This window comes from Anastrepha ludens, chromosome 5, assembly GCF_028408465.1.
Source record: "Anastrepha ludens isolate Willacy chromosome 5, idAnaLude1.1, whole genome shotgun sequence".
NCBI classification, from domain to species: domain Eukaryota; kingdom Metazoa; phylum Arthropoda; class Insecta; order Diptera; family Tephritidae; genus Anastrepha; species Anastrepha ludens.
The window spans coordinates 72458553-72485126 of record NC_071501.1 but is presented as its reverse complement, the minus strand read 5'-3'; the positions used below and the strand labels follow the sequence as shown (position 1 = coordinate 72485126).

The 26574-nt window shown below is 33.1% G+C and overlaps 1 protein-coding gene across 15 annotated transcripts in view; it reads right to left on the bottom strand.

Annotated features, from left to right (window-relative positions):
• Positions 1–26574, bottom strand: part of LOC128865064 (muscle-specific protein 300 kDa) — a 286723-nt gene that overhangs the window by 176835 nt on the left and 83314 nt on the right. For all 15 annotated transcript variants that reach the window (XM_054104992.1, XM_054104990.1, XM_054104996.1 and 12 more), the window contains 2 exons: positions 17342–17403; positions 486–758 (listed from right to left, as the gene is read on the bottom strand). In XM_054104992.1, the coding sequence (XP_053960967.1) occupies positions 486–758; positions 17342–17403 (335 nt within the window). The remainder of the gene's footprint in view (positions 1–485; positions 759–17341; positions 17404–26574) is intronic.

Genomic DNA, 26574 nt, shown 5'->3' with positions numbered 1-26574 from the left:
CATTGGTTTCTCGACGATCACGTGAGGTCTTTCTGATTCCCAGATGCATCAGTTTTGATTGATTTATTTTCAATAAAAACACTGTTAGGGCTGCCTACTTTGAATTTGGAAAGAAGTTTACAATATTTCCCGACGTTGCTCAAGCGTAAAGCGATTCATTTCATCCCGCACAAATTTATTTGATACTGACTTTCTATAATAATTTTCAGCAGAAAAAAGCTGTCACTATCAAAATAGCATACTATATGATTAAAAAAACACCATATGGTTCACTCTGTATGTAGGGTGTTTGTAATTGACTATGAATAAACTATAAGAGATTAATTTTTTTAGAGAGCTTTTCTAGGCATTCGGTAGAGTTTTCAATTTTCGTCAACAAATATACTTATTTAATAATGGTGCACTTACAGGGTGCTTTAGAAAAATAATTAAATATATTTACTTTTTTATTAAGATAATCGAATTTTTCAAACACTTCAACTTACCTGGAAGTACAATATGATGGTCCATATCAGACCCAGCACAACTGGTGGTCTCCCATCCACCAAATCTGCCGGGTTAATATTCACCAACTTGATTCGTTTACTGGCTAAGAATTGTAAGGCTGTATTGGCATTGCTGAGGAAATGCGGACGCCGAAGAACGCGACCCTTCTCCACGGGCAAACGTTCGCCGGATAGCACTTCCAAAAGTGCAATAAGTTTGGTACCATCGCGTAAATCGTTGATTATATCGTCAACACGAAGCGGTGGAACACGCTAAAAAATATTAAAGAAAAAGAAGAAAAATAAATTAGACGGTGTGTAATAAACGATTATAATTAGCAAATAGCAAATAGAGGCATTTTAATGCAAACGGCAATAGTTAAGAAATATTTATACTTCCTTAGTTAGCAAAAAGTTTGCAAGACAGCATTTAACGGCATTATTTGCCAAACTTATTGTTCTAAAAAGTACAGAGACTGCGTGACTTGCTGATATAAAAGGTTAACATGATGCATAATTGGACAACATTGTTTGCAAGGTATGCAAATTGCATGACGACAGAGACAAAACTGGCATTCTTATGGAAGTTTGTAAACGCATAGCCAGCAGTGCACCAACAAAGTGGCATTGCTTTACGCATAAAGTTCACATATAAGTATAATGTGCACCAAGTGAAGTTCGCGGAAAAACAAACAAATATACTTCCTATGTAGGGACTAGAGATCCAAGCTTTTTTGTCTTATTGCAAATAACCCCGAGATTTTCGGGATTAACAATTCGATTTTATAGCAAAAACACAAAGAAATGATTTTGACTTTAATTTAAAAAAGTTTATTTAACACCCTTTTATTTATAAGTTTTTATATTGTAATAGTGCTTTTCAAGAAACAGTGTTGCAAATTTCTTCAAGTTAAGTTATTGCAAAATGATGAATATCTCGGGATACTGAGATTGTAATAACGAAATACCGAAAATCCATGGAAAATTAAAAAAAATTATAGTGCAATTTTTTCGAGTTAAGTTATTGTTGAAGAATAAATATCTCAGGATACCGAAATTGTAATAACGAAATCCCGAAAATCCATGGAAAATTAAAAAAAATTAATTAATATGTCAGATAGTGAGTAGGATAATTTAGAGGAATTTTCTCCATGCTGTACGTAATTATAGTAAGAATACCTTGCCTTTATAGATGGAAATGTGAACGCAATTAAATACCAACAGCTACAGGAAAACCTGATACCTTCAATTGAAGACCATTTTTTCCATTTGGTTGGCGTCATAGATGCAACTAGCCGAATTTGACAGGCAATATATTTCCTGTTAATTATTTAAACTCCATAGACAGCCTCTGGCGTATTACGAATAACAAAAATTTCGAGCATTCCTTATATAGAGAAAATGCGCAAATCCGCAATAAAAAAAAATTGTCAAAATCAACGTGATTTCTGAGCCAATTCGAAATTGCACCAAAGTTCGATGAGTTATAAATTTTCCTCAGAATTCTGATCAAATAGTTTGTAAAATCGATGGAAATTATTATTATTTCTTTAATTTGTGGAAACTTGGCTTTATATAGTTTTAGAAGTAGAATGCAATAGGATATGCATATGCACTTTTATAAAAAATGTTATCAAAATTATTTAAATGAGAAATAAATAAATTGTCTCATCTTTTCAATAAATCGCCGTGCTTTAAAATGACACATTTTCTTATGTATCTATGCATGTAAAAGGTGAGTTAAGGTGAGCTTGGTTGATATGCGGCGTTCTGAGTTTTTAAATCTGCCGAAAAATACAATAAAATAAAAGTCAAAAATTAATTTGCAGTTTAGAAAGAAACAAATTATTCGACGAAACAAATAGTTCGAAAAAATAATCATAATTTTCGACGGAAATTTAAACTAAGATAAAAAAAATTTCTGTTCAAAATTATAACAACTCACAAAAAAAATGAATACTAAATAATTGATAACAGAAAAGTAACAACTCACAAAAAAATTACTATTTCTTCTAAAAAAAATAACCACCCAAAAAAAATTATTACTTCTGACCAAAAAACTAACGCTCAAAAAAATTATTATTTCTGATCAAAAAGCTTACTCTCAAAAACATTATTATTAAAAAAAAAAAAATAAATAATTGGCGCGTACACTTCTGTTAGGTGTTTGGCCGAGCTCCTCCTCCTATTTGTGGTGTGCGTCTTGATGTTGTTCCACAAATGGAGGGACCTACAGTTTCAAGCCGATTCCGAACGGCAGATATTTTTATGAGGAGCTTTTTCATGGCAGAAATACACTCGGAGGTTTGCCATTGCCTGCCGAGGGGCGACCGCTATTAGAAAAATGTTTTTATTAATTTTGCTTTCACCGAGATTCGAACCAACGACCTCTCTGTGAATTCCGAATGGTAATCACGCACCAACCCATTCGGCTACGGCGGCCGCCTTTTACTATTACTATTACTATTATTACTTCTGATTAAAAATATTACAATTCATACAAAAATTATGTTTGATTATTAAATAGCTCATAATTATAATTTTCAACAAAAAATTCAAAACTAAGAAAAAAAAAATTTCTTATCAAAATTATAACTCACAAAAAAATATTCCTTCTGAACAAAAAAATAACTCACAAAAAAATTACTATTTCTGCTAAAAAAAATAACTCACACAAAAATTATTATTTCTGATAAAAAAAACAACTTTTGTTTCTGATCAAAAACTAACAGCTCACAAAGCAAATCAACAAATTATTATTTCAGAGCGAAAAAATTATGACTCGAACAAGAAGTTTTATTTTTCATTAAAAAATTTTACTCGATATGTGATTGTGTTTTCTGAGCGATTAATTATAAATTGAAATGTCATTCTTAATAATATTTTTTTATAGAAAGCACAAAAGTTTTTAAATCGCGAAAGATGCATAAAAGTAAAAAAATATGCACATATACATATGTATGTACATAGCTATGTATGTACATGCAAGGTGGCTCAAAATGAATCATAAAATTTTTGACAATTTTTGACTCCCTTTTTTATTATTTAAAAAAAAAAATATTATATTTTGTTTGCCTACTGCAGCTGTCTAATGCACATGTGTTAAATATGATTGACGTACGACGCCATTTGCAAAAATTATAAATCTTTCTAGGGTGATTAATTGTGCGCCACCATTTACATATTCCAAGTTGTTGTATGATATTTCGATTTTTCGAACTTTTAAATTTTCTTTTTATTGAAAAAAAATGGTTATTTTCGGTCGCTGGTTTATTTAAAGCCAAATAATCACACATTCTTTTTTTTCGCATGATATTACATTTTCAAGTTGAAATTAATCATGCATCCATGGCTTAGCTGGCATCATTTCTGCATTAACATTCAACTTTTGAAACCAAGCCGAAGCTGGACAGTCGAAAATTAAGTATGCTACAAAAAATTTTATAGCACCGGCACATTCATTGAAACTGAGATGGCATACACACGCAGGCAAACATACATAAATCACCAAAAAAGCCAAAAACAAAACTTTAGCCCGTCAACGCCGAACAAGCGGCTCGACGCGCTCACCTTGAACTCGCCCATAAACAAACTGTAAAAAAGTAAAAAGGCAGGCAATAAAGTTTAGATCTTTTTGTTTTTGGTTTTTGATTTTTGTTTTGATTATGGGTTTATGTATGTTTGGATTTTCTGAAGTTCAAACAAATTGCCGCGCAACTGTCAAGCTATGTAAACACATTTGGAACAGCAAGTTCGCACATACCTTCATATATATATGTATATAGATATGTGCATATGCTTCTGCACACACGAGCTTATTTCGCGGCGCAGCTAAATTTTAATCACATTTACGTGGTTTGTTTTGTATTTTCTTCAAATTTGCTGGATGATACTCAGGTCTGAAAAATTGCTCCACCCTACATTTGTATATCACAAATTCACAATTAAATTTATGTAGCACAAATACAAAAGCTTGTCATCAGATGTTTGCTCCTACTTGTTGTTGTTGTTGTTCTGAACCAAATTGTGCTATTGAGTTAGTTAAGTGTCAATTGGTGAATAAAATTTGCATTTGAAATTCAGTTGTGTAATTTTATTTGCTTAACAAATTTAGTCATATAAGTATGTGTGTGCGCATGTGCATGTATAAGTCTCACTATACTACCACCAAAATATTTATTCAAACATTTATTGATACACATACACACATTTGCATACATACATATGTACATTGCGTATCTGCATCTTTATCTACATACGTCAGTGATGTGGCCTTAATTAAGATACTCTCTTTGCTGAGTGGAAAAAAAATATATTTTATAATAATTAAAAAAATAAAATAAAACAAAGTAATAAACCAAATCAGTATGACGAAATTCTCGCTTTGAAATTTTTTTATAAGTTCACATTTTAGCAATAAAAGCAATAAAAGCTTTGTGTTGCACTCTGAATTAACGACGGATAAAATGCGTGATTTTATGCTTGACACATCGTGACAAGCTTTTTGACGCGTTTTGAGTGAAAGTCACGTAATCTTTGAGATCGTGGATGACTCGAGAACTTTGCATGTGAGAACCAGATTTTTCGGAGGAAAGGTGGACGGGGTAGAGCGTTTGAAGACAGGGCCTGGCCAACCTGTTCACGTAAGGTTCAAAGTTGGATTGACGGTATTTTGCGAGGAGCTTCACATCAAACTCGATTTCGGGCTACCGGACCAGACGAAAGAGCTTCAAGCGGAGGTTGTCGCAATCGTAGAAATAGCTGATTAGCTGCTCACTTGTGCAACAACTGTGAAGTAAGTAAACATTTACTGCTACAGCCAAGCAGAAATTGGTTGGAGAAAGCCCGCCTTCAATCATAGAAACAGCTGATTGACAAGAAAGTAAATATTTACTTCGACTGCCAAACGTAAATTGAGATGGTGCATTTGAAATTGGTCGGGAAAACCTAGCTTCCCTTTCCACAACATCAGAACTTTTTGAAATCCGACTCATTTGTATACCTGATTACAGGAATACTGCGGAAAACCGCTGGCCGGATAAGTTAGCTAGACAAGGAGTCTGTAAGACGGCTTCCCGGTGATACTAGATGATAGGGATGCCCTTGACTTCCTGTTGTCTGTTTCTGAAAAGGTGAGCTTCGTGCCAACTCAGCGAAAGCCGGGAAAGTGCACACACTTGTAAGTTCGCGAGATCCTTTTGGCCACGTGTTAATCCAAGACGCTCTAGGGAACTACTAAGGCTAACAAAACTGTGAGCGAGCGCCAAAACAACTGCACTTAGCGCCGCTGGAACAAGACAGCTGAGGCACCTTCTCCGATAGGTAGGCATACTCGTGCCCAGTTTGCGGCTGAGGCACCTTCTCCTGAGCTGTCTTGTTCCATAACATCTCATCCTATCGACAACAGCCACAAAATGGGTCCAAGCATGCATACCTAGGGAAGAAGGTGCCTCAGCTGTCCTGTTCCAGCAGCGCTAAGTGCAGTTGGTTTAGCGCTCGCTTTGGATATAGCAGATGTAAATATTGACCATCTGATTAATTTTATCAGTTCGATTCGGCGAAAGATTTTTGGACCTTTGCACGTTAGCGATGGCGAGTGCCGCATTCGACGGAACGATGATCTGTATGAGCTTTATGGCAATATAGACATAGTGCAGCGAAAAAAATACAGCGGCTTCGTTGGCTGGATCATATCGTCCGAATGGATACAAACGCGCCGGCTCTGAAAGTATTCGGAAGAGGAAGGCCTCCTCTGCGTTGGGAAGATCAGGTGGAGAAGGACTTGGCTTAAGCGGTTATCGCGCCATTGAAAAAGAAGAAGCACGATTAGTGATTAGTCATCGTTCCGTTTTTGTTCTTCATAATCCTCAATCTCGATACCTCCGATCCCCTTTTTTTATCTTCTTTCCTTCCTTTTTCAGGAACGATTTTTTTCTCTCCCTAGCGAGGCCTCTCATAGGCAACCTAACGTAGATTTTTCTGCCACTTAAGACGTCAACTGGTTGTTGTCGATTATAATCACATTTGCACGTGATGGGTCTGTCTACTTGGACATATTGCGGACTAAGTCTGGAGAACGATGAGGCATCTCAACACATTTTATGTGAGCGAGCGGCCATGGCTGATGAAAATACATTTTTATTCAATAAACCGTTAGGGAATTTTCGAAAAACATTGCAAGGAACGGATGCTAATGCATTTTGCGTCTTTGGCTTCTGTCAATCTAACAATTTGTCTGCAACATCCGTTCGCACTTCCAGCAAAGAAACGTGTTAAAACCGCAATGTTAAACAAGGAGCGGCAGTAATATTTCTTTGCACGCAAGCAAACATATCGACGTATGTAGATGTGGGCCTACATAAGGAGCGAGTCAACTCGTTTGGACAATAATTATCGCCGAGCTGACAAAGCCAATGCACTAACTTGTCCATAAAATGATTACCGACGTGCCAAGTGAGCGATATCCCCCCGCACATGCCCACAAACAAACATGCATACATATTCAAATATTTATACACCACAAAGGCATGCTGCTTGTGGCATTTACTGATGCAAATTAATATGCGGCATGCAACAAACCAATGCTCATATTTCTGTTCTTGCATGCAGGGCTTTCCAATAGGAGTGGGTCGAAATGGAATAAAGCTAGCTAGCTGTGTGTTAGGTAAAGGGTCTTTCGAAAGTGACGCCTAGATGTCAGTAGTGAATGCTTCCTAGACGGTACCTTTTTTTTGGTCATATTTGGCATTTGTTAAGTAGGCACATGCACAATTTTACACGATAGAACAACGTGTTAAAGCTATTGAAACTTATTATGAAAATGGTCGATCTTTAAGAACACAAAATTAGTCTTTTTTTTTGGAAATAATCGTCCGAATGAGTCGACAATTCAAAGGTCGTCAAAAAAAAAGAAACTGGTTCTGTCGAGGATAGAAAAAGGACTGGCTGAACTTGAATCTTCAACATCGACATCTCGAGTGAAACCTGGGAGAATCAAAATTTTTACATTTTTTATCTTAAAACAACATCTAGGCGCATCTTCTGAAAGGTTCTTTATTCTCGAACTTCTTTTAGTTTTTGTTTTTTTTCTGTTGAAAGACCCATGATTGCCAATATATATGGAAAATTACATCGTTCAAATGTCCGTCGTGGCTTCACCCGGATCCGAAAGGTATAATTTTCTATGACTCTACAGACCCGATTTAACTGACTTCAACTAATCACCTGGGTCATGTACAATAGAGGTGGACCAAAATGGATTAAAATAAGCAAATGAAAGTCTTTTTTTTGGCATCATTCAAATTTTCTTTGCCGCTTCGCTAGATGAGACGATTCCGAAAGTTCTAATTTCCTATTACTCTGTTGAGTAAATTTAACTGAATTCGACCAATCACCTGAGTCATGTTGACTTTAAAAACGTCGATCCAAAGACCTAGCCTAAGTTTTTTGCAATGACAATTTTTATTAATACTTTCCTGTACCGCCGGCACTTTAAAAATTACCCATGAATTCCCATGGGAACTATGCAATTTTCCATAAATTTGGTGTAAAGGGTTTACATATCGATATTAAATATATATTTAATCTCCTCCTTCAATTTTTTTTTCATAAATGTGTAAAAAATTATACCCAAATTTTGAAAAAAAAAACAGTTTAACAGTTTTGATACAAGTATAAGACGACCCTGAAACCAAAATTAAAAACAAAAAAAATGTTATTCCAAAAAAAAAAATTTAACTCTTTTTTGGTAAATTTTTTTAAGAGAAATTAAAATCCATCCTAATGTATTCACATACAAACGTACGTATAATAATTTAGCAAGCAACCAACTGCATGTTTGAAGCCAAGTAACTGGTTTGCACACAAATTGTATGCTGCACCAATAATGCGAATAGGCATACATACATACATAAATATGTAAAGAGGCTACAGTATAAAATAGTAAGTGCGTATGTCGGCCAACAAAATGCATATTCATGCACAAAAGAATATGCAATTTCATTTTAGCATTACCAACATTGCGTTTTCAAATAAAGTTAACTCGTGAGTGTTAAATGTAGGTATGCACCGGTATAAACGTCTATCAGAAGTGTATCGCAAGAGAGGCGTGCATATTTATTTATCAGTGCCAACGAGTGCACGCTTGCAACTACTATACAAGTAAACTATAATACCGGTCTAAACTCAAGTACACGAGCATGGCCGAAGTGAGGAGGGGCGCGTGTGTAGAGTTAGCGGTCGTGCCGGTTTTGTGTTTACCGGCCGGCCGGCATTCGCCACAATTGCATTAAAACGCCGCAAGCATACGAGTACTGCAGGCGCGACTCAGTCGAAGTTAATTTTAGCGAGTGAATGGGAAAAAAAATTAATGTAAGACTTTATCATGGCATGCAATCTACTGTGCACACATCAACATACTTATGTATGTATGTGCTAGTTATGTATAGTGTATACATAGGTATGCTTCTATTTAATAGTACTTTTACCACTCAGCTGTTTAACCTTTCAATGCGGCTACATAGCTGGGAGTGAGCTAATCGTTTGCCAGCCTTCAGCGTCGCATTAAATTAGTGGGGAAAGTGGGGAAATCTACAATTAATTTCTTTTTGGATTAGGTGCATGTTGTTACATTTTTGCAGTAGTATATACATATTGAATACTACTGGATCGAAATCTTCCCCTGCAAAGTAATTCTCTTAAGTTAAAATTTACAACTTTTTTCAGTTCTCGAAACAGGAAATCTAACCTATTTGTTCTCAGACCCCTAGAAAGTTCTCGCTATTATACACTTCTGCGTGATCAAACATATACTAAACCATCTCGTCCAAGTAGAAGATGGTATACTTGTGGACCATTCACCCAGTTTTATGTATGTAAATGGCAAGCCAAAATCAAGTGCAAACTCAATACTTAGATAGGCTTTACCGACACAATTACCAGCGAAGACGATATTGCAGATGAGACAATAAAACTAACAACACATATTAAAAAAGCTGGTTGGATAAGTCCCTCCACTAGTAGCTAAACAAACAAACAATAATTAAAAAAAACGATATCCCTAAGGCATTTTAGAATTACTAGCCGCAAAAAGGAAAGTGGCAATCTACAAGTGTGCCTTCCAGGAAAACTAAATTGAACAGATTCACAAACTAAAAGCCCTACGTGCCTTTAATCCCTTCCCGCATAACCCTTTAATCGTTTCGTTACGCATAAGATCTCTGCGAGTACCTATGTCCAATGATTGATCGCAGGAGATGTTGCCTTGTTCAACCTCGTTCATTGTTTGTTGTGTTACAAATGTATCTGATCGGGTTTCAACAGCATAAATGAGTATTGGTCGAACGCATGTTTTATAAATTCTTGCCTTGCCGTTTCCTTTACGCTTAGATGCTTATTTTGCCATATTACATCGCTTTAACATCCAAAGAATCGTGCTGTTTTATTCATGCGGTTGTTTATTTCAGCTGAGAATTCTTTCGTTGATATATTTATGGTACCCAATTCCATATTGTACGAGCTTACACCTTATTAAATGCAAAGGTAGCTTTCTCCAAGGCATACAACATCCGCTGAAGGTCGTCTTCATTGTGCGACATTATAACTGCGTCATCGGCGTAACACATTATCTTGACTTCATTTGCCAGCAAATATCCTCTTGCCCGTGTAGGTTTTACAGCAGATATTATCTCGTTCATTAACAGATTGAATAAGATAGGACTTAAGTTGTCGCCTTGTCTTATACTTGCTGCCACTGGTATTCGGGTTGATATTTCATTATTAGTCTTGGCAGAAGTGGTGTTTTCAGTGTTGGGATTTCTAATTACTGCCAGAACATTGCTGTCATAATTGCGTTTTTAAAATTGTATTTACATCTTTAAGCGAAACCCTATGAAATGCTTTTGTCAGGTCGGCAAAACATAAAAAAGCTCTTTTTTTTAGCCTTTTCAGCTAAAAAGTTTTAACACGGAGCTAAGTAAGATAATCCCCTGTAGTTATCTAGCAGTTGCTTATCTTTTTTAAAGATAGGAATCGTGCAGCTATGCTGTCAGGCCGAAGGGTTTGTGCGATTTCGCACAATAAAGTTAAAAAAAATTAGAAAAATCCGAAAAGAAACGTCCTCAACCGTAATTAATTTTTTTTAGTTATATAACGATATTAAACTTATTAAATGAAATGTATAATTCATTTTAGATCCATCCATTAACAAATTATAATAGAACAATAGATTTTTTTTGAAACCCAAAAATATCAAATTCCAAAAGTCTACGCTCTACGCAAATGAAACAAGGCTTTTGTCAAAGCAAAGCATTGACAAAGTTGAATATATAGAAGGATTTTGTCCGCGTCCCAAACGCCTTGTTTGATTTGTGCTGACAGCCACATGGACACACCGAAATCATTCTTTGTTTTCTACTTTGCTAATACTTTGCTTTGACAATCCAACGTACAAAATATTGTTGTTGGTCTAGTGCTACCAACTTTAATGAGTGCGCCTTGGTTCGCTTATAGAAAATTTAAAATATTCAAAAAACTCTCAAACAGTATGAACTTTTGGAGTAGTTTGTGGGGGACCAACGATGTTTCAACACTTCTTTAAATCCATTGGATATAGAGTTTACCATTTTCAATAGTATCTTCGACAGTAATCTTCTCCACTCCTCCCTAATAAAATCTTTCAAGATGTTTAGGGTTAGACATTAGGGTCAACTTCGGCCAGAAGAAATTAGCTAGAAATCAATGCTATGAGTAGTAAATTGTAATTTGTAGCACGTGCAGAGAGATTCATGAGTTGAAGGGGCAGAACTATACAGATATGACCTTTCATATATTCTTTGTTTTGCGCCTGCTTTTTATTCATACAAATAAGGCGATCTAAATTTTATGGCGACTCACCGGCGGGCGTTCTGTTTTTGGGAAAAGATTTTTTAAAGGCGAACCACAAGTGGAGTTTCGATAATTGTGACTGCCTACTGGCGACCGCTATGAAAACAAACAAATGTGCCCACTTTTTTTATATATGTTTCATGCTTGAAGCACAAGTTTCGAGAATTTGCTTTCAAGAGGATATTTTCAAATGGCTTATTTATCATCTCTTCCTAACATATAACGGAAAAAAGACCACACCTAAACCGTGATTCATTTATCCACAACTCTTTTCCTATGACAAGTATTTACGCATTCCTGTCTGACACACTAAAATTTATCACATAGACATAGTAGTACATATGTACTTTCTGTCTAATAGAAGTGTGACCGCCATAATTTAGAAACTTTTTCACCAATTCAATTCTAACAAACTGCATTGTATGGACCAGTCACCACCACTAGCTATAATGGCTTCACATCTTCATAGTCATACTTTGTGTTAGCTTCTGCGAAAGTTGTGGAATTGAAATTGGCTCAAAATCAGCCGAATTTGCCTTGATAACTGTTTGGCTGTCCATATTTGTTATCCTGCTTCTACAATTTTTCGTCGATTCAGACAAACTTAAGCTTAAAATGTAGGTGACAAAATTGTCTTTCAGAAAACCTATCTTATGTCGATATACAAAAATTTGTTGTTCCAGAAAAAAGTTAATAAACTTTGATAATTTAGTAAAAAACGTCAAAAATGCCTTTTTTTACTTTTAACAGAGCTGCACTATTGTCCAAAAAAACAGGTTTTTTGGGAATATCTCGGAAACCGTTCTTTGAAAAAAAAATAAAATTCATGTTTGGTTTCAGCAACCTCAAATTAATTTAAAAACCGCTTTTTGGTCGAGGACAATTTTTGGTGTAAACTAGTGTAAGTTCTTCCAAACATCTTCTCAGGTGGCGGTAATAATGCTTTTTAGTAAATTTTATTTTTATTATTTATTTTATCATTACCAGTACTAGCTGGAGCAATTACAATACTATTAACAGATCGAAATCTGGCTCGGCGGGAGAAGGAGATCCGATCCTAAACCAACATTTATTCTGATTTTTAGGTCACCCGTTCAAAACTGTATTCAAAATTTCAGTGAACACAATTAAACGGCCAAATCCTTTGCCGGAATAGCTGCCCCGAACATGAACCTTAATTGGATGCTTTTAACAGTTCATTGGCGTTATCGATTATCAGCAGTGCACCAGGCCCGACGTATGCAACTAACTATTCACCCAAAAGGAAGTTTCAGTAGTAAATATAACGTATGCCCAATTCCGTTATGAATTTGCTTTAGCCCATGCAGGTCTTTCTTTAATGTGTGATAATGAGAACAGCGATTTTTTCACTGTGCTCTAGAATTTGAGGTCTTCTGCACGTAGACATTTTCGAATCGTGTTTTTGCATACATTTTCTTTAAAACAGCTTCAATGATCTTCCGATCTTCGAAAGGTATTTTTTTTGTCGATGTTCTTAATTTCTGTGTACCAATGCAGCCCCCGTAGAAATTACCACTACCATGCGGAATTCGGAGATAAACACCAAAATGAAGTGGTCACCCCTCGGCAGGCAATGGAAAACCTCCAAGTGTATTTCTGCCATGAAAAAGCTCCTCATAAAAAATAGGTCCCTCCATTTGTGGAACAACATCAAGACGCATACCACAAACAGGAGGAAGAACTCGCCCAAACACCCTAAAAGGGTGTAAGCACCCATTTATCTATGATCATCTTTGACTTCTTCAAATATTTTGCTGCAGATATAAGTGACATTTTCGGACCTTTTGAGGTGTACAAGTATATATAGAGACATTACCATTTGAATTGAATTTTGCCGGTCACACTTTCCCTAGACATACTGTACACACATATGTACATTTGTGTAACGTTTTAAATAGCACTTTGATTTGTTTCACTCAAGAGAAATGTAAATTTATACTCGTACTTGCATCCATTTGGAAGCAGCTATTCCCTAGAGTGTGTACGATTTCTTGCAACTATGAGCTAATTTTAGACTGGTCCACGTAGTCTTTAGGCCAAGAGTACTTCAGTGTGTATTTGCGAAGCTTCAAACTTTTCGCTTTGTTTACTTTTGGCTTTGTACATGGAACATTTTCGCGCATTCTTACATTTCCTTATTGCTATGTTTCACCTCGAAAGCCTTACAAAACCGCCAGCTGCATTGTCTCTGCAGACAATATTGCATTTTACTTCGTTTTATTTTTTTGTAGTCATCAAGGCATGCAGCCGCAGCCGCAACAGAGCCACAGACGCAGCCACAGCCTTCAACGTGTCCGGAGCAGACACGAGAGCAACGAAAATATTACGAATTTGTGGTCATTCTCTAGAATAAATACATGACTCTGCTTTTGGCCATTATTGCGTTGTTTTTTTTCTCTTATTTTCATGAGAACATTTCTCTATATACAAATACAAATACACATGAATATTCATGTGTAAGTAGCACGTAAGTACAATGCACTTTCAAAATTTTCACTCAGCCTTTTCGCATGTCCAATTGCTCGCATTGCAAACGGTTCTATTGGCAAAATGCCTTCCACATGGCTGTTTATTGGTTTATTTGCCCATTTGTTCGATTTTGTTCTATTCTTATACTGTACAAAAATTTTTATTAGCATTAAAAGTGTAATTTCATATTTTTAATTTGCTTTTACTTTCTTTATTTTTTCCTTTTTTAGGTGGGGGAAAGTAATATTTGGCGCATAGTCATCGCTGCCGTCAGACAAATTTCCATTGAATTTTCAATTTATAAATAAATTAAAGAAACCTTTGCTGACTCAGAGTGAAACTAAATGTTTTCCATTTACGAAAATTTGTATTTCTTCAAACAGCATGCAATTACTGTGCGAGTGTGCATTGGATATTTTTTTTCTTATTTTGAAAATATGAATATTGTATGTTTATACAAGAAAACAATATGTGCACTTTTTAATTTCTTACTGATAGTCATTTTTTATTTATGATGAATTCATGTGAATTCATACACAAAACCCAAAATGTGCTCGGGTGGAAATATTTTTCAAAATTAGTTTTTAGAAAAAAGCAAGCCAAATTCAAAAAGGTTGAAGAGATATCGACCATTCTCTCTTTTGAACTGTGACTGGAATGGCGATGCTTTACAATCCGTGATTTAAATTTTTTTTCATTTCGATTTCAAAGTGTGAGGGGCGAGAATGACTTTCTTCTTTTTCTTCTTTATTATAGGACTAAGTCCTGTTCATCAAAAATTTAATTTGAAATAATAAAATGCAATGGAGTCTCGAACGATGAACTGTTGTTTGCATGCGATCATTCGTTGATGAGATAAGGATGGTCGAGAAAAAACAAACTGTTTTTCGATTCAAAGCCCGATCGTTTCGAGGGATATAAAAAAATTTGTAACTGGATAAACAAGTTTGTCGGTCCTTTGAAAAGTTTAGACGGGAAAAATTTGTGTAAATATGTGAGCCCAAAAAAGGATGCAAAAAAATCTAAACTTTTTCACGCTACTTCTAATTGCATGATATTTGTTGCTCGGTAAAAGAACTCAAAACTAGGATTACCATTTAACCCTCATTGCTGAAGCTATGGGGACCTTTCAGAGAAGCAGACTGTTAAGCACTTTCTCTGTGAATATTCGGTTTTGGCAGCTAGACGATTAAGATCACTGCGTGCTCCTTTCTTCGACAGCCTTGCGCAGTGCGCCAACCTAAATCCCATCAATCATCTCCATTATACCATTATATCAACAGCTTTAGCTGGCTGTAAGATATCTGCCTGTTGGAGGTCTCATAATAGTATCAAAACGGCGCTTCAGTGCTACTTGAGGAGTGCCTGACTGGCTCTTCAACCATTTCACCTACCTACCTAAGAGCTAAAAACTAGAGACTTACAGTTTCAAATAGTTTTTTTTTAGTAAAACCATTTTTAACTGAGATAAAGAAATTAAAAAATTCACTAAATATTTGAAAAAAAAAATTTTGTTTTGACCTTAACCCTGTAAAAGAGCAACTACACAAATTACCAGACAAAAAAATATTATCGGATTGAAAAATCTGCAATTTGTCATTTCACAATTCTAATGGGTTCGGAGATTCGTTAAACTATTTACCCATATAATTCGACTTTTTCAATTTCGAGAATCGGAAAGAAACATTAAGTTCTTCAAATTGCATTGTTTTAGTTACTTATTATTATTTTTTACTTTAGTGGAAATGAAAAGTTCATTTAGGTAAATAGAATAGATTAATCTCATTGAACAACAGAGTGATTCCATGCCATAATTTTGAGATAAAAATACATATCTTCGGTTCTTTTTTGTATTCAAAAAATATATAAAAAAATAAAATTAAAAAAATAATAATTATGAGATAATAATACATTTTATATAGAGTTTTTTCGAAATATCTTCAGTTCTTTTTAATATTGAAACAAAAAAATTTAATTTTTTAGGAAAATATATATTAAAAATTTTTTTTTTTATTTATGTATTTAAAAATATTACAAATTTGTTTTTTAATTTTTTTACAATTTTTGGAAAAAAATGTATTGTATTTAAAACAAGAATTGTAATGAAAAGAAAAAATTTAGAATTGAAGTTTTTAGAAAAAAAATATTTTTAATTTTTTTTTTATTTTTTCGAAAAAAATATATGTATGTATTTGTAAAAACCATTTTTTTAGGGAAAACTTTTTAATTTTATTTGTAAAAATATTTGGGAACATTTTTTTGTCAGTTTTAAAAACACAGTAAGAAATAATTATTTATTTAAAAAAAACCTTGAATTTCAATTTCGCAATTTGTTCTGAAATATCGAAACATTTATTGGTTTATCTTAAAAAAATATTTAAAAAAATTATAAATATGTTAAAAAGAAATTAATATATTTTTTTCAATTAACATGGGAAATGTTTGGAAGATTCTGCACATCTAGAAACGTCTAACTCAGAATAGAACTAACCACCACGAGGTGGTTAATTAATATATATTAATTTCTTAAAAAATATATTGTATTAATTTCTTTTTAACATATTTATAATTTTTTTTAATATTTTTTTAAGATAAATCAATAATTGTTTCGATATTTCGGAACAAATTGCGAAATTGAAATTCAAGATTTTTTTTAAATAAATAATTATTTCTTACTATCAGGGTAGCTAATATTCGAATTTGTTGCCTGCGATCCAAATTTTACTGATAAAACTATCCAATAAGCAACTCAGCTATTCACTAGTCCGCGTAACAACTGTCTGCCACACTTCAATTTTAATCAGAATTAACTGCGCCGGTAATCCCGATTAACGCCGCCGAGTGTCTAGGCTATAATAGCACTTAGGTCAAATGCGAACTCAGCTGCTTAAGTTGGAGCGTTTATTTTGGCTTGAGAAATACTGCAACGTACTGGACATTGGTATGCATTCGAGTGGAGTAGAAAATTCTCGCAGAATATAGCAAATACCAGTCAGAAATTTGGATATATTTACCATTGTGAATAAGTTATTTATAGGAGTGACGATTGAATCGAATTCCTTCCTCTTGATATTTTATTCCATGTGATTAATACTTATAGTAGGCGATATTGCCTCGTAAGAATATTTCTTTCGTCAACTGATATCTATAAAATTAGTAATGTAATCCAAACTCTGCAAACTTCTACACAATAAAATGCTTTGAAATTGTCTACACATTCTTTAACTCCACTGAATATGCAAAGTATCTACAAAAGTATGCTGTTTAATGCCCTGATATTGCACCAACAACAATAAATTCAAGGTAACGACAAAGTACAATGCATGTAATTAAAAACAAATAAAGCTACTCAAATTACTTATGCATTGACATTAGCACAAAAAAGTAAACATACAAGTGTGCACATATTACAGCGCTTAAAAACAAACTTTTTTTTAATAAAACTGAGACAAGTCGTCTACATGAGTTTTTTATCGTCTTACCTTCGAGAGGTACGAATTAATCCAATTAGTGAATGTCTTCTTCTGCACACGTTCTTGCTCCTCTGTAATGGAAAGAGAATGGAAAAAACGCTCATTAGCGATTGAAGTGGTAATATATATGTATATATGTATGTTTATAGATATTCAGAAATAAATCTAAACTAGTAGTATGAATTCACATACATATTTATGTAATCGTATAATCAGTGACTTAATAAATCACCTAGAGCAGGTGATCTAGCCTTATGTCTAATGCAGATCGCAGATAAAATGTTTAAGGGGTTATACGCAGTTATTTGTAATGTACATATATTCAAAAGTATACGCACGAAATTTGAAGTAGATCTAAGCAATACTTTCGGAGTTATACCTAAACATGTAGAGATGCCTCGGCACGTTTTAAGATAGGTATTGAAACTTTAAACGTGTTTTTTCAAAACGGCATTTTTCAAGTCGGTGTACACGATATCTCGAAAACGGCTTGTTTGATCGGTCAACCGTTTTAACTCAATCTTTAAAGATACATTTTCTAGTAATTAATCGTTCCTTTTGTAAGTCTGATACTTATTTTCCATTTTATAATCAATTTACGGCCAAATTTGAACGTAAAAATCGAAATCATTTCTTTTAAAAGCTGCCATTTTGTGAAAATTCACTATTTTGATTAGCCGAACGATTAATTACTAGATAATCTAATACATTAACAACATTTGTTTGGTTTTTTGATTTCAGATAATCCAATCCTGAATTACGATGTACACCGTAAATCGTCTTTTTTTAAAGGAGGTTCCAGAAATCGCCTGCAGCGCGCTCTATAATCAACATTTTCATAAATAAAAAATTTTGTAACGTTCTTGAAGGATGCTTTTATAACCGCCAAAAATTTTCAAATTAAAATATTCTGAAGTTTCTTCAGGATAAATCCTTGACAACCCGTCTTTTATTTGCTTCATAACTGCGTATAACCCCTTAAGGCCAAGTTGCACCATTAAAATTTTGTCAAAAAACGCTTCAACGATTTTATTTGTGTCAGCGAATTCTTGTGCAATCGTGCTTGACGCCCCCTTAACACACCCCGCCAATGCTTTTCTTTTCTTTCGCCTATCTTTCTACTCTGCGGTCGAAACAAACTTTTACTGCCCAATTTTCTTTAATTTGTGCAAGCAGAATTTAGTAATTTTGGAAGGTGCAGCGGATCTAGGCAAGCGATCACAAGCGACGATTTGTTTGCTGTCATGATGAATCAATCCTTAAATATTTTCCGAAGATTTTTCCTAATATATCAGGTCAGTCCATAAGTTCGTGCGCTTTTCAAAGGTGATTTTAAAATTAATAAAAAAGATGTTTAAAGTATTTATTAATCAATAATATATTTTCCTTCATTATTTTCAATGTCTTCCCAATGTTTAGGCTAATTTTTAATTCCCTGTTAAAAAAATTGTTTGTCCTTGGAGCCAAAATACGCTTTGATATCCCTTTTTATAGCTTCTTTTGAGGAGTAGTTCTTGTTACTCATATGGGATTGAAGTCCACGGAAAAGGTGATAATCACAAGGTGCAATATCCGGAGAGTATGGTGAATGCGGCATTAGCTCCCATCCCAGCTCGTTCAGCTTGGCTAATATTTGCCTTGCGTTATGAGGTCTCTCGTTGTCATGGTGAAACAAAACTTTGCGTCTATTCACTAAAGACGGTCGATTTTTGTTAAGTGTCTCATTCAGGTTTGATAGGTGATGGGAATAATAATCAGCAGCTATCGTCTGGTTTGGTTCCAGAAGTTCGTAATAAACAATACCGGCCATATCCCACCAAATAGACAGGAGAATCTTCTTGGCGTGAAGGACATCTCTAGGGGTCGGTTCTGGTGTTTCATCTATATCTAACCATTTGCGTTTACGAACAGGGTTATTGGAAAATACTCATTTTTAATCACAGTAACGATACGGTTCAAAAAACTTTCATTTTCAAGCCGTTGCATCAGCTGAGAACACACATTCACTCTCAGCTTCCACGAGTTCGAGCAAGGCGTCGGAGTTAAAGACTTCAGGACGACCATTTTATTTTTTAACAACACGTGCTTCTATCCGCGATTAAAATCACTTGTTGAATACACAAATATCAAGGAAAATATAAAAAATTCCGTTATATTCCGCGAATAATTTTTTGTATGCAAAAATCGTACAAAAGTGAAATTATGGGTAAAATACGCACGAACTTATGGACTGACCTGATATTTTGAATTCAATAGTGTTTTATTTTGTTCATAAAATAAAAATTTTGCTTGTAAAAATTAGAACTAATTATTTTTTTTTAGTTTTCAAACATACTTTATTACTTATTTATATCAATCTTATACAACATGCCCATTCCTGTTACAAAAGACACTGCTTCCAAAAAAAGGTTAAAATGGTTATATTCGTGAGGGAATATTAAGGCTTGCACCAGAGAAAATGGGCTAGAAATAGACCTGTGAGCAGTTTAACTTAAGTGTTATTCTCAGTTATTTTCTACAACTAACAAAGAGCGGAAATATAGATCAGTTTTAGACGACTATTGTGTGGTGGAAGATCATACAGTGAGTCCCATCAAAAATCTCTTGAGCTAAAAGAAATTTTATTTTTGAATCAGTTTCATAGATTTAAGTATTTTTGCCATTCGTTTCTTATTTATTCTAGAAAATAAGCCACAAGAGAGGCTTGTGTAAATTAGCAGGACAAAGTTGGGACGAGGACTTCTGCAATTCTGAAATTACTTTCAACATTGATTTGTTTTCGAAATGGACAGCAAATATTTGATTTAAATCGGATAAATCTCACCGCGCTGATTTATTGCAGAAAAATTTAAAAAATGCGCCGATTTTTTTTATTTTTAAAAACTATACTCCATTCCAAAAATATAACACAACGACTTATTGACTTCTTTGACAATTTTTTTGTTTTTTGCTTAACATTAATAATTAGTTTTATGAACACATAGATTATTCTACCAGAAATTATAAATAAATCGAAGTTTCAAACTATGTGAAAACTTAAAAAAATCAACATACTTTCCTCGAAATTTCAAACCTTTTCATCAGGATTTCTAATATGCAGTTTTATAGCTCACTAAATTTTGATATAATAAAGTGCAAGTTTTAAGTGGCTCAAAAATCACGTTGATTTTTGACAATTTTTTGTTTATTCTTGTGCTGGCGATCATTTTATATTTCATGGCGATTATGTGAATTTTCTTCATATAACGAATACTCCACATTATTTTACAACATATATTTAAGCTACTTGAAACTTGCACTTTATAAAACCAAAATTCAATGGGCGATAGAACAGCAAATTTGAAATTTTACTAGAAATTCCAATTAATAAGTTTCATATTTTAAATAGAATCAAAATTTTTTTTTGTAAATTGGACAAATTTGATGCTTGGATTTAGATGATTTTTGTAGCAGAATGAACTATATTTTGATTAAAAAAATAATAAAACTAAATATGAGACAAACCCCTTCATTAAGTCCTAATACTAGAGTTATTTGACGCAGTAGATGGAACTATTCAAAAAAGGTAAATATATGACTGAAGTCAATTTGCAGATTTTTCCCAAACGTATGAGCTATATTTTGTTTATACAACGCGCTCGATTTAAATTATGAATAACCCTACACTTTGCTGGCTTAGGCACATTCAAATATATGCGTCTTTTTACCTCAAATAATTCATTTGGCATTTGTCATTTCACTTTTATTTCTCTTTGTTTGGCATTTATTGTTTCCGCTCTGCTGATAAATTGTCGCTTGGCATATTTTTAACGTTAGATATTAAAATATTTTACTGCCTAATTCATACCAAATTAGAACTGATGTAATATTTGATTTGTAACGCCCGCTTATGCGGCAACTAAAATACAGAGATCAAAGGGGTGAGATATTTTTAATATTTTATAAATAACTCTAGTCGTACCTATGCACTTATTCTAAGACTTTCTAGATATTTAGGCGTGTCAAAAATCATCAAAAGGGCTCAGCAAAATATTTCATAGCTTTATTACTTCCTGCTCAATTTACAAAAATAATTAGATAAGTAATAAATCTCTCCGGTTTTCTACATTCATATATTTAAACATGAAATGGTTTATAAAACCCTTTGTTCTTTTATTTTCAACTCTAAAATGCTTTAATGTAGGTGTATATGTATGCCTACGCATCAGAAAAATAAAACAATTACCTGTTTAATGAAACGAGATGAGGACTTTGAGTCGAGAATTTATGAACATTTCAAGGTCTACTAAAATGCAAAAAGACAAAAATGGTGTGGTCGAGTTTTTATGAAAATGTGTGCCCAAGAAAAACAAATTTTTTGAGAAGCCAGTAATTGAATAAGTAATTAAAACCAAACTGGATGATTAATTTTGCGCCACCTTGTATATTCTTTTACCTATTATGATTATGATTACATTTAAGTTTTTTCGACCTGTTAAGATGATGACATTTCTTCCGACGTAACGTAACGAGTCCGGAAAAAGGAATAAAATACCACAGCGAAAGCTACCAATATCGTTTTCTTAGCTATTTGTATTAATATTCATAACCTTAGCAATTCGGAAAAATTAATACCTTTGCCCAAATATATTTGTGCGAACACCTAGAAAGTTTCTAAGCAGTTACATTTTAAAAAATAATAATATTTAGTAACATTTGCTCGTAACACTGCAATTTTATGCCGCCTCCGAAAGGCAGATGGTTTTTATGAAGAGCCTTTTCATGGCAAATATACTCTCAGGGGCTTGGCATTGCCTGCCGAGGTTTTCGAATACAGGACCTACCGAATGGTAGTCGCACACCAACCCTTGCGGAATGCAAGCATAATGCATATAAAATGAAATTCCATAAAATCATAAAATTTACTGGTTTTTCAAAAAGCAAAACAAATGTAACCATAAATATTATTATTTATCCAAAAATGAGTATTCGGATACTTAAAGAGTTGTTTTTTTATGAAAAATTTATGGCTTTAAATCAAGCTTCCTAGACCTCTTTAAAAATTAATTATAAATTTGTGATAAATTTTTATCACTTGAACCTATTACCTATTTTTTCTTGCTATTCTAAAAATTTTTTAAAGCTCTGTTGTTTATTAAAAACCATCCCCCTTTCCTTACAAATTTGTGGTTTACGCCTTTTTATGCGATATGAAAGCCTTCTCTCTGAAGTACCACAAAGTAGTCAGCCTAAAAATATTCAGCTTGTCTGCCTAATTCGTTTTAAGTTTTCATTGTATTATATTTTTTATAATATATTTTAATTATGCATTTGACAGTGGCTTGAATTACTCATATGATACATATGTACATATATGCAGGTGTTTCCACAAACGTACGTTTATTTGTATTATTAAATAGAACTTATCAAGTTGTTAAACCATAAGTTCTAATAAATTAAATGTTTTGCTATAAGAGATAAGCATGGACAGGCATAGATAGGTATGTATAGGTAAATTGGTTGATAGTCTTTAATATTTGCTGATAAAGGGTGTTGTGAAATCACGATAGCGGTTATGCTTTTTTGAAGGTCACTATGATTGGAACATTAATGCTCATAAGAGCAATGAAGCAGCGAGACTTGCCAGCTTTTTTTATTTGGCTTAATATATTAAAGTAGCTCAAAATTCACGTTCATTTTTGACAAACTTTTTTGTCGGGTATTATGCATTTTTTCCATGTAACAAATGCTTGAAATTTGTGTATGAGTCGAAAATGCACAAGGCCGCCAGACAAAAAAAAAATTAAAAATCAACGCGACTTATGAGTCACTCAGAACTTGCACTTTGTCATACCAAAATTCAGATCAAAATACTGCCTTACCGAAGCGCTCCTATATTACATCCGTTCGAAAGTCAAACGAAATGTCGCTACGTACATTTGTAAGCGTATTTGAATATAGCTCGAAAAGTTATGGGAATCCTACTATGAAACTTTCAGGGATTATTGCGCATAGTCTCAGCTATTAACGACAAAAATAAGAGAAAACTCTGAGAACTTGTAGTTTGTTTATTCAAAAGTTAAAAAATTTCTTTTTTTCAAAAATTTTCAACAAAAAATAAATAAAAAATTGTGTCTCAAACATTTTCAACAAAATATAAAAAAAATTTTATTTCAGAAACTTTTAACAAAAAATAATATTTTTTTAAGCCGAAAATTTTCAACAAACAAAATTTTTGTTTTGTCTCAAAAACTTTCGACCAAAACAAATTTTTTTTGCCTCTAAAACTTTGAACAAAGTACTTTTTTTTTTTAATTCGAAAACCTTTCTTAAAAATTATCAACAATAAATAAAAACTTTTTTTATGTGTTTTTTTATCCAAAAAAAGTTATATGTAAAAATTATAAAACTGTTGAAAAAAACTATATTAATAAAGAAACGTCTATATCAAAGATTTCAAAATTTAATAAATCTCAAAATTATAAAAATTAAAAAAAAATCAGTATACATAATAAGATGCTCAAGCTTACAAATAAAAAAACTTGAAACAATTATTTTAAATATATTTTATCCTAAAACATAAAATTAAAAAAAATAGAAAAATGTCAAAGAAAACCGCAGATATTTTACTTGAAAAAACTCTATACCAAAATTTTCATCATTGCATAAATCGCAAAGTTATTCAAAGAAATTCAAACTTATAAAAGCAGAAAAAAAATTGTTTAAGTATATGTTATCTTAAAAAATTTAAACAAAAATATAAAAATGTCAAAAAACCGCAGATATTTCACTTTGAAAAACCTTACACTAAAATTTTCAACATTGAATAAATCTAAAAATTATAAAATTGGCTTCTAAATTTGTTCAGTATAGTAAGAAATTCAAGCCTACAAATAAACCAATTTTCAGAATCAATCACAATGTCCTAAATACTTGGATCACTTAACATGGCCTTGCTCAAAAGTTGATGCCGTATATAAGCAACAATTTCACGAATGTTGGCTTCTAAAGCTAGATGATTCATACTACTCGTACGCGGCGCTTTGTTTTTCAGCGCTTTCTTCAGCTATAAGATATGGAATTTGTGATATGGAGCGCTTAGTATGGAGTTCTAGCCGAAGTGATTCAATGCTGCTGATGTATCGGCATAGAGCGACAACTTTTTGACTTTTCATGGAAAACAAGTCACGGGAGTGAGCTTTTGTGGTCATTAATAGCACGCCAGAAAAGGGAAAATAAAAGGGAAAAATAAAATTACAAATTATAAAAAAGATATTTAAATATATTAGAGAAAGTTAAATGCATAAAAATCTATCGTCTAAAAACACCCTTTACATATAAACGTAAGTATATGTAATTGTTAAAAAGGACAAAAGTCAATGTAACAATTCTGATAAGAAATTTTAATAGGGTGACGACGGTGTACTATATTAATCAAAACAAAATCAAAAATCCGTAAACACAGGTATTTAAGGTTCAGTACACAATTTTGCAATGCTATTCCGATAACAAACATGTGATTATACAAGTGTACATATGTACATATTTTTTTTTATTATTTTTATTTTATAAATATGTATACTAAATGACACTAATTTGAGTGCATTCCTTTCTTTGTTTCTTGTATTTCACTTCAAGTTTTAACGGTATCATGAGTGATGATAAAATGAATTATACTTGCGATAACTTATCTTTGGTATTTCCTTTTTAAGCTTTGAAAAAAATGTATTTGAAGTACAAAGCGTAAATGTAATTGGCTCATAAACCAGATGATGCGTCAGAGAACTCGAATAAAAGTAATAATGAAAAATTAATGAAAAAGTTATTTTAAGTAATAAAATAAAAAAATTAAAATTGAAAAAATAATGAGAATATAATTTTAATCAGCTCTGTATAGTATTAATTAGGAATATAATTATATAGTAAAATTGAAAAATTAAAAAACAAATTTAAATTAGCTACCTCAGAGTTAGCGTTTCCGCTATTAAGTGCATAGAGAAATATGTGTGTATGTATGTAAATATGAATTATAATAAAGCCAAAATGTGAATAAGCAGACGCAGATATGAGTGTTTGTATTATCGATAAGCATATAACAATTTGTACCATATTTCCTATTATTCACATGCAATGAAGGTACTCGTACGTAGTCGTGGAAAACTGTCTGTCACGGTGCTGTCCAAATTTTAGTTGCTATCGAACAAAGCGCCAAAATGTCTTCACTGCTTTGTGTAAGCAATTTAGCTGAACTGGTGTAAAATACAACAACGCTCATATGAAATTGCACACGAAAGTACCGGAACCTGTCGAAACTACGAAAATCAGAACGTATGTATGTGTGTATTTACTGCAGATTTTGCCGTTTGTATGTATTTAAATATGTATATATTTAAGAGGAGAATGTAGCCAAGATAGTCAGACCGACCGACCGACCGACCGTTGCGCACGTTACTAAGTGTGCTAAACAGGAAAAGTTACTACAGACAAATGCCAGCGGTAGAGGCGGCGCCATCGACCGCAACTGGTCACGGTCTATTGGCAGTCGATGACTAGCAAGTTAATGTATAGTGCAAAGAAGGTAAATTAAAATGAGAAATAAAAACACAAATTTCAAATAAATTTTCTACAAAAACAAAATATTAAAATAAAATTGGCAACTTTCCAGAAAATAACAGAAAAACACAAAACCTCAATAAAATATAATTTATCCCGCCTTCCCGCGTAATAAAATCATTTTCGTTGATTTGCTTTGTATTTCGTAAGTAATTAGCCAAAGAAAAAAAGAAATATGCACGAGAACAACAACAAATAGTTTTATCACAATTTAAATATTTTGGATGAAATCCTATGAATTGCCGCAGTTCGAGTCAGATGTATTTCATAAATTGAACCCATACAAATGGGATGTGAGTATGCAACATTTGTGATTATGCTCCAAATGCAAGATGAATAAATGAAATTTCTTCAGATAAGATTTTAGGAAAATAATTACTGAAGCTGCTTGTTAAACATTGACGTTTTGCTAATTTTCAATTTCAGCGCTAAGAATGCCAAGGAAGAAAGTACGTAATACCGAGCACATACATATACATACATATCGATGGTTTTCGAGAAAATCGACATAACTCAAAATTAACTCAAAATTCGGAGTTTTGCCGTTAAAAGCAAAAATCAACTACAGAGTTTATATATTTTTATCAGGAAAAGCGTCATAAGCCAATCTTGAAGCAATTCTGAGAGATGGCGTTAGTGTCGTTTTGTGA